At 36.3% G+C, this 7,550-nt stretch overlaps 1 protein-coding gene across 2 annotated transcripts; it reads left to right on the plus strand.

Annotated features, from left to right (window-relative positions):
* Positions 1 to 1,832: 1,832 nt before the first annotated feature.
* On the plus strand, positions 1,833 to 7,448 carry LOC114474443 (protein FAM98B). 2 transcript variants are annotated; one of them, XM_028464769.1, is made up of 9 exons: positions 1,833 to 1,991; positions 2,091 to 2,197; positions 4,044 to 4,058; positions 4,122 to 4,169; positions 4,275 to 4,534; positions 4,600 to 4,680; positions 5,569 to 5,685; positions 6,527 to 6,673; positions 7,036 to 7,448. In XM_028464769.1, the coding sequence occupies exons 1-9, from the start codon at positions 1,948 to 1,950 to the stop codon at positions 7,198 to 7,200; spliced, it is 984 nt and encodes a 327-aa protein (XP_028320570.1). In that variant the 5' UTR covers positions 1,833 to 1,947; the 3' UTR covers positions 7,201 to 7,448. The 2 variants fall into 2 exon arrangements, with proteins under 2 accessions (XP_028320570.1, XP_028320569.1); XM_028464768.1 differs by having other exon boundaries at positions 4,044 to 4,169.
* The last annotated feature ends 102 nt before the right edge of the window (positions 7,449 to 7,550 follow it).

Genomic DNA, 7,550 nt, shown 5'->3' on the forward strand with positions numbered 1-7,550 from the left:
AATGCTCACGGCAGATCCCAACTACAAAGAGTTTCTGCAAAAGAAAAGAGGAAATCAATCCTACAACATTCAAGCCAGAGTCAGAGAACTTTAAAAGGCAAACCATAATTTACCATCCCCTGACAACCATAACATCCCCAGACTGAACATTCTGCGTCAGCAAGATGTTAGATGGAGCTGAGAGCTAAATCTTTCGACCTATAAAGTGCACGCAGATTGATTAAGAAAAAAAAAAGGAAGCAGGTCATGAATTCAAGACTTTATTGCTTTGTTGGCCAGTTTCCAGAGCTGATATCAGACAAATCTCCATCCCAGAGGGAGACCAGAACCCACCATCTAATGCAAATTCATCCAATGGTAGTAACTTTTCTAGTATTTCAATCCTTTCATCACTTCCTGTTTAATGCATTTGTATGACCAAAAAAAAAAAAAGAAAAAGACACTTTAATGTCTTTATAAATTGAACAGTCTCTCCTCTCAGCAGCATACAATAAGGTGTAATTTGCATCTAAAAAGAATTTTCTGCTTGAACTTAATAAAAAATATTATTTCTTGACAAAACACATTGTACTATATAGGTTCTGACACTGTATTAATGTTTTCATGCAGCAAATGTTAAAAATGTTAAAATAACTGATATTTTCTTTCATTTGTGTATATGCTATAGACTGTGATATTTAATTTTTCAAAAGAAAAGTATTATATGTCATTATATTCAAACAATTTGCCATGTGGCTGCATATTTGAGCAGCTTAATAGATGTTGAGAGACAGCACCACCAATATTAATATAAATCAATTATAGCACTTTTGAATAAAGTCAGAAAATAATGTAATTTCAAGAATGAGAGTGAAAGACTGACAACCTTTGTTATTCACTGTAATATTCCTATGGATGTATTAATGTGCTAACATGTAACCAGATAAATAAGGCATTTCATTTTTTTTTTTTAAGTCATTATTTATATTTGATTATATGCATTGCATTGAATGAAATAATACATTTACCTTTTACTATGCATTTTCCTATAGGTGCCACTTCCAATGATCACCTGTCTTCTGGCCCATCCATGTGTTTACAAAACTCACACTAATTTTGAAGAATATATATTGAATTAAGTCCATGCATATTGATTATCATATAATTACTTTACTTTTTATCAAAATAATGTAATGACTTTTAAAGGGACATTTTAAAAAAAAAAAAAATAAAACAGTTGAAGTGATCAATAATGAATGATCAATGTTACTTTAATTGATTTCCAAATAAAACTGGCCTTCATTACCAGGTGTTGACAACAAAAAATGTTTAGAAACAGAAGTTTTAATTGTATGTTACAATTAAAGTAAATAATAGCAAGCAAAAGAGTACATAAAAAATGAAACATGGTCAGTTTACGTTTTGAATTCTGATCAGAAAAGAACATACATAAAAATAAATACATAAATGAATGGTTGTTTATTTTTTATTTTAAATTCAAAATTCAAGATTAAAATTCAAGGCACTTTTCTTTATAGGGGTCCAGAAGGAATAAACAAAACTTAAAAAACTAGCTAATTTTCAATTTCTGTTTATAAAAACAACAAATGTTAGAAGACAGAAAGTAAAACCGGAAGTTGCCGTTTTCAAAAATAAGATCAAGTTTAACGATTTATTATTATTATTATTATTATTATTATTATTATTATTATTATTATTATTTTAAAACGAAAATTATAGTATATTATCAAATAGAAATCTAAAGACCAATACATACGCTGACCCAGCTTTTCCCTGCTTGTCTTGCTTTAACGAGCTGTGTACTCCGGCCAACAGGGGGCGCTGTACTGCACCTGCACTTATTATAAACAACAGGAAGCACAAACTTATTTTACCCGATTGAACTACACCTACGGATTGTGACGGACTTAAACATTGTCGCTTTGACTAAAGTGTTGTACAGTGACTATGGAGAGAAGTGTCGGGACCGTGTCAGCGCTGAAAGCTCTGGGGTAAGATTACTCACATTAGTGGCTTCCTGCTGCCTTTACCTGTCGGTAGTGAGGAGGTAGTTCCCCTCACGTGTGTCTGACCGATGTTTCTAACGTCAGGTACCCGAGTCACCGCTGCCTCTCCCGGTGTAGCTGTGACGAGCTGCCCTGTCCTTTACTCAGCTGGGTCTGTGTGCAGCTCAGGACTGTGTGTCCGGAGCTCAGAGGTACCGTGAGATTACACTGTGTCACACTTCAATTCAATCCAACTTTATTTGTATAGCGCAAATTACAACAAGTCCTCTCAAAGCGCTATCAAAAATAAATAAAGAAATCACAATAAAAGGAGAAAAAACAACAACAACAAATCCACATGAACAAGCATCAGCGACAGTTGTAAGAAACGACTCCCTTATAACAGGAAGAAATCTCCATCAGAACCAGGTTCAGAGGTGGCAGCCATCTGCTTCGACTGGTTGGGGTTAGTGGGCAGAATGACCAAAAGAACAGGATAGAGAGATAGAACATCAGACTGTCACAGACTAATTCAGTCGTGAACCATTAATCAGGAACTGCCATCATCAGCTTCAAGACACCTGAAACAGAGAAGAAGGTGTCTATTTGTACGGTTGCCGTACGGAACCCCGGTGGTATTGATATGATTACCGAAGTAAAAGTACGTAGCATCTTAGGGTTAGGTTATAACTCAATATTGCAACAATTTTTAGAGTTGGGGACGGGTTAGGTTTCAGGTAAGGTTAAGTCTTAGTCACATGACCTAAACTAGCCAAATAGGGGCGCTACGTACGGATAGAATGTCAGTATATTGATACGGCAACCGTACGGATAGCCACTGCCAAAAGAAAAGAGATCGAAGGGCGAGGAGAAGGCACAGACTGCAGAAAAACATGATACACTATTAGCAGGTCTGCCTGCATTTCCATCTGTTGGAAATACCAACCAAGGACGTTTAGATTGCATTAAACCCTGATTCAATAGTCAAAGTCAGTCATATTTATTGTCAATTTTCAACATGTCCTGAACATACAGAAAAATCGAGAAGAAGAAAAAAAAACCCAAAAAAATGTTTCTCTCTGAGCCACGGTGTAAACTAATCGTAGAAAGATTTTAAAACTACATATAAAATATAAAGGATAAAAGTACATATTTACAAATAATTCAAGATACATAAAAAATAAGATTAATAATAAATATTTGTTTTGTAGTTTCAGAGTCGTTTTGTTTTTGTTTTTTTAAAGTGATTAATGCTTCAGTGTTGCTGATGAGGAACATCATATAGGCAAGTTCCACTAAAGCATTGGTTCCCATTTGCCATTAAAACATGCAGAACATCACCTGTCAGAAGCAGGACAGTGTAGTGAACAGTGGTGTTAGACTTCTACAAAACCACCAAATGCTGCAGAAACCACAGTCTGATCATAACAATCAGGTTAGAGCAAATCATTTTAGTTCAGGGGCCAACAACGGAGCAGTGTGATCCCTAGTGGGCCAGAGATTTTATGCTGGAAAATGACTAATTTCAACATTATTGTGCCTTACTTTGCACTTCTACTTATACATAAAATACATATTATGTAAGAAACTGACAATATCCAAGCAATGAGTGACAGATATCAGTCCCAACAGGATTTCCACTTTAAATTTCCTTGATTTTGTGACCAATTTATATGTACTTGAGAAACGCTATTGAATAATTTGGAGGAAATTTGAAGACTTTTTTAACAGTTTAACATTTAATATGTCTGCCATCATGTGATATAAGCACCGGGAAAACTGTGAGCCCCTGCACACCCACACAATGATTCATGTTTTCTCTGTCATTTTTTACTTTCTCCTGCGGGCCAACTTGGATGCTCCTCAGGGCCGGATTTGGCCCCTGGGCCTTGAGTTAGAGCGTTAGAGCGTGTCTACGTATTTCTTACACTGTTATTATGCTGTTGAATAATGCTCATATTAAGACACCAGTCGGTTGTAAAACCAACACCAGAGGCAATAAAAATGACCTATGATCTATTTGTAACTACATTTGCATCTTTTTGATTCATCTTTTAGATCCAAACACATCAGGTAACATCATCCTAATGGGAGAGTTAAGAAAGTTGCTGTCAAACATGTCGTCGCCTTTTACAGCGTTGACCTCTGACGTGCTCGAACTGTCCACCCTCAACCAAGTCACAGGTAAGGGACACACACTGGTAAAAACTGTAGTCTTTAATGCTCTACGAGCATTAAAATTTAGAGTTCCTTCTTTATAAAAATATAACTTTTGCTACAACACTACAGAGTTCCTGACATCAGAGCTGGAAGCAGCTCATATAATTGACCACAGGAGGAGGCATCATGAGGAGAAGACGGATGAAGAGGAGTGTGCAAAAGAGCAGAGAGTTGAAGATATGAGCTGTAAAGTCAGTGATTCAGAATACAGAGACAATGAAGAGGAAACACAATGTAGGAGAGAAGCAGAGATGGAGGCTGAGTGGATACTCATTCTACGGGCTCTGGATTTGGACCCCTCCTCTCTATGGGACGATGTGCTGACTGAGGTATGATTAGCTGTGTGTGTGTGAATCACCACTACAGCAGATATCTAAAGCACTATGTCACGCAGGTAAAGTCAAGGCTCGATAAACTTCCAGATAAAGCCATGATTGATCCTCTTCTGAAGACCAACCTCAGTGCAGAGCAGTGGGTAAGATCACTGTGCTGGTTTCTGGGTCTGCGTCCGAATAGTCCCTCCTATCTCCTTTCCTATCCACTGTTCCTTCACCCCAGGAAGTGTTTAAGTGGTGGCCATGATAAAGAGCGTTCGAGTTCTCTTTAAGCTCAGGAAAAGAGGCTCAATGCTTCTTTTTTTACCTTCTTTAGCCTAAGAAACACTGATGCATCCTTTACCCACAATTCCTTGCGGCGACAACATTTAAAGGGAAACGCACACCCGACTGCTCACAAAAACTCACGATAAGTAACGGAGAACATGTAATTTACCAATGTAATAATAATATGCCTTGAACAGCTTTAAATAAATAATCTAAAACCCATATATTATGATATGTAAGACATATCAGATTATAACTGACATAAAACAGACACACTGTGGTTCAAGAAAAAGGGATCCGAGCCTTTTTTAGCCACATTATGTTTTATTAAACATAATTAATATTGCTGAGTGGAAGGTGAGTGTGAGCAACGTTCTTTTAGTTTCACTTTTGTCGTAGCCTCTTTTCTTTTGATTTACATTCAAACCGTGTGATATTTGAGATTATATCAGCGGAAAAGTGTTAGAAATGAGCTTTTATCCATTTTTGGAAATTTGTAGTTTTTTATCCACGGCAGACATCACAAACCTTCGCGGGCGTCACCTAGTTGAAGTGCGTCCGATTGTCAAAGCAAACGTCATCGCCTTTCCCTAACTCCTCTCCTAACACCTTTCCTTTACCCTGTGACGTCATCTACGGGGGTTAAGGAACAGTGGTTAGGAAAGGAGATCGGAGGCACTATTCGGACGCCAGCCTGGGTAGTTTTTTTTTTTTTTTGAATCAGAATGGTCATTCCAACAGTTTTTCTCTCTGTTGTGTAGAGGCAGGTGACAAAGGTGAATCTGGTTCTAACAGAAGACTATCAGTGTCGGAGACAAATGATGATCAAACGCTTTCAGGTTACTCTGGAGTCATTCGCATGGGGAGAAAAAGAGAAGGTACGCACATTAAGACTTAAAATAAGATTGTGGTCTTTTTAAAACAAAAAATCTTTAAGATGTTTTAGCAGCAGTTTGATTAAAAGCTTTTAAATTCCAAAAGAGTTAAGTATTTAAGAACTAAAGTTATTACAATGTCATGAGTTAATCACACTATTATGAAAGTGGATAATAAATTGACTTTCGTTGCACATCGTAATTGCACTTATTTATTATTTTACAATTGGTGATGGAAGATTCCTATAGAATGAACAATCTCCAGCAAAAGCACATCCAATAGATGAACATCTTCTTATCCACAAATAGACTTTCAGAATATCTAATAACGTGTCTTTTAGATAATTCTATAATAGAAATGTATATTATTATTGATTTTGGGAATAAGAATCTCTTTTTCAAGAGAGTCCTGGCCAAGAAAGGGAGCAGCAAATATGCCAAGTACACATATAAATGGATAAAACATTGACAATATTTAAAACACACAAGAACAACAATTAATGAAATAAATCTAGAATGTTTTTATTGCCTGAAAACTGTTTAAAGTAAAACCACAATAACTTTGATAAAAGCAGATTGATTGCATTCCACGTCAGGTCTAAAAAACAAAACTGAACTAAATAATTTGTACCAGATTGTGGAAAAGTAATATGATTATTATAACCAGGTTGTCATATTATGGATACAGACATTCAGGGCCAGGTTAGCTTTTCCTAGATTGTTTAATTCTTGTGTTTTTGTTGCACTTTACAACCTTGATGTGAGTATATAAAACTCTTAGGTTTACACATACGCACACACAATCAATTCAAAATGAATGAAGTCACTACTTCTTTCTATGCAGGAGCGCAGCACGGTGCTGGCCTCTGTCCCTCCACTTGTATCCCTTGCTGGTTCCTCCAAAGTGTCTCCTTCTCTTCTGCTCACTGCCAGGGAGGATCAGTCCTTTATCTGTCCCATCAAAGCAGGATCCAGTACCTTAGTCTATAAGGTACAGTGAAAGTGGCTTCCTCTACCTCAACCATACGCCAGTACTTTAGAAAACGAAATCCGTTTTCGGAAGCATGTTGGTCAGTCTGTTTGTGTGTTTATTTGAAAAGTTATGATGATATTTTCAGGAAATGTTGATAATGGGTCAAAGAACTGCTGATTAAATTTTGGTGATGTTCTGTATTCCAAAAAAAAAAAATATATATATCCCATTCATTTTCCCATCCACATTTTGGAATTCTGACATCATCACTGTTGATTCTACCATTGTCTCCATGGAGACGTACAGATCTGATCGGCCGTTTTTCGAAAGTGTGCGCTAAACGAGCATGGGTTCATTAAACTGTTTGCTGTATCCTCCAGGTATTGATGGGGAGCGTACCAGACAGAGGAGGACGACCCGGGGAAATTGAACCTCCGATGCCAATGTGGGATAAGCAAAGAGCGAAAGGAAACAACATGGGAAGAGGAGGAAGGCCTCAGCGACATAAACATTCAGACAAGAAGAAGAAAGAAAAAAAACAGTAGAATGTTCATTCTATTTTGTCTAAAAAATTAAGAGAAAATTTTAAGGATAATTATTATAATTTAATGGCCTTTTTGAAATATAAATCAATTAATATGATTCTGTATATAGCTTTATACCAAATCAATTTTTTTTTTTATTTAAATACGTTATGTTGACATAAAGAAGAAAATAAGAATACAGTGTGTTTGTTTGTATGTTGGCTTTTCACAATTTAAAATGGATACAAGATTAAATCCATTTCAACATATTCTCTCAAATGTGTTTTGTATTGTGAATAATTTATGCCAAATGTCATTAAACTACGCCCATGTTTACTTTCTAAGGAAGAATAAACTCTAAGTGCTGAGTC

This window comes from Gouania willdenowi, chromosome 13 (assembly GCF_900634775.1).
Source record: "Gouania willdenowi chromosome 13, fGouWil2.1, whole genome shotgun sequence".
NCBI lineage: Eukaryota > Metazoa > Chordata > Actinopteri > Blenniiformes > Gobiesocidae > Gouania > Gouania willdenowi.

Excerpts from the sequence above, each read along its gene's own strand:
- LOC114474443 (XM_028464768.1), top strand. The coding sequence starts at position 1,948 with ATGGAGAGAAGTGTCGGGACCGTGTCAGCGCTGAAAGCTCTGGG. Across the intron at positions 4,535-4,599 it reads GGGACGATGTGCTGACTGAG|GTAAAGTCAAGGCTCGATAA; the intron begins GTATGATTAGCT and ends TATGTCACGCAG. Across the intron at positions 6,674-7,035 it reads CCAGTACCTTAGTCTATAAG|GTATTGATGGGGAGCGTACC; the intron begins GTACAGTGAAAG and ends TGTATCCTCCAG.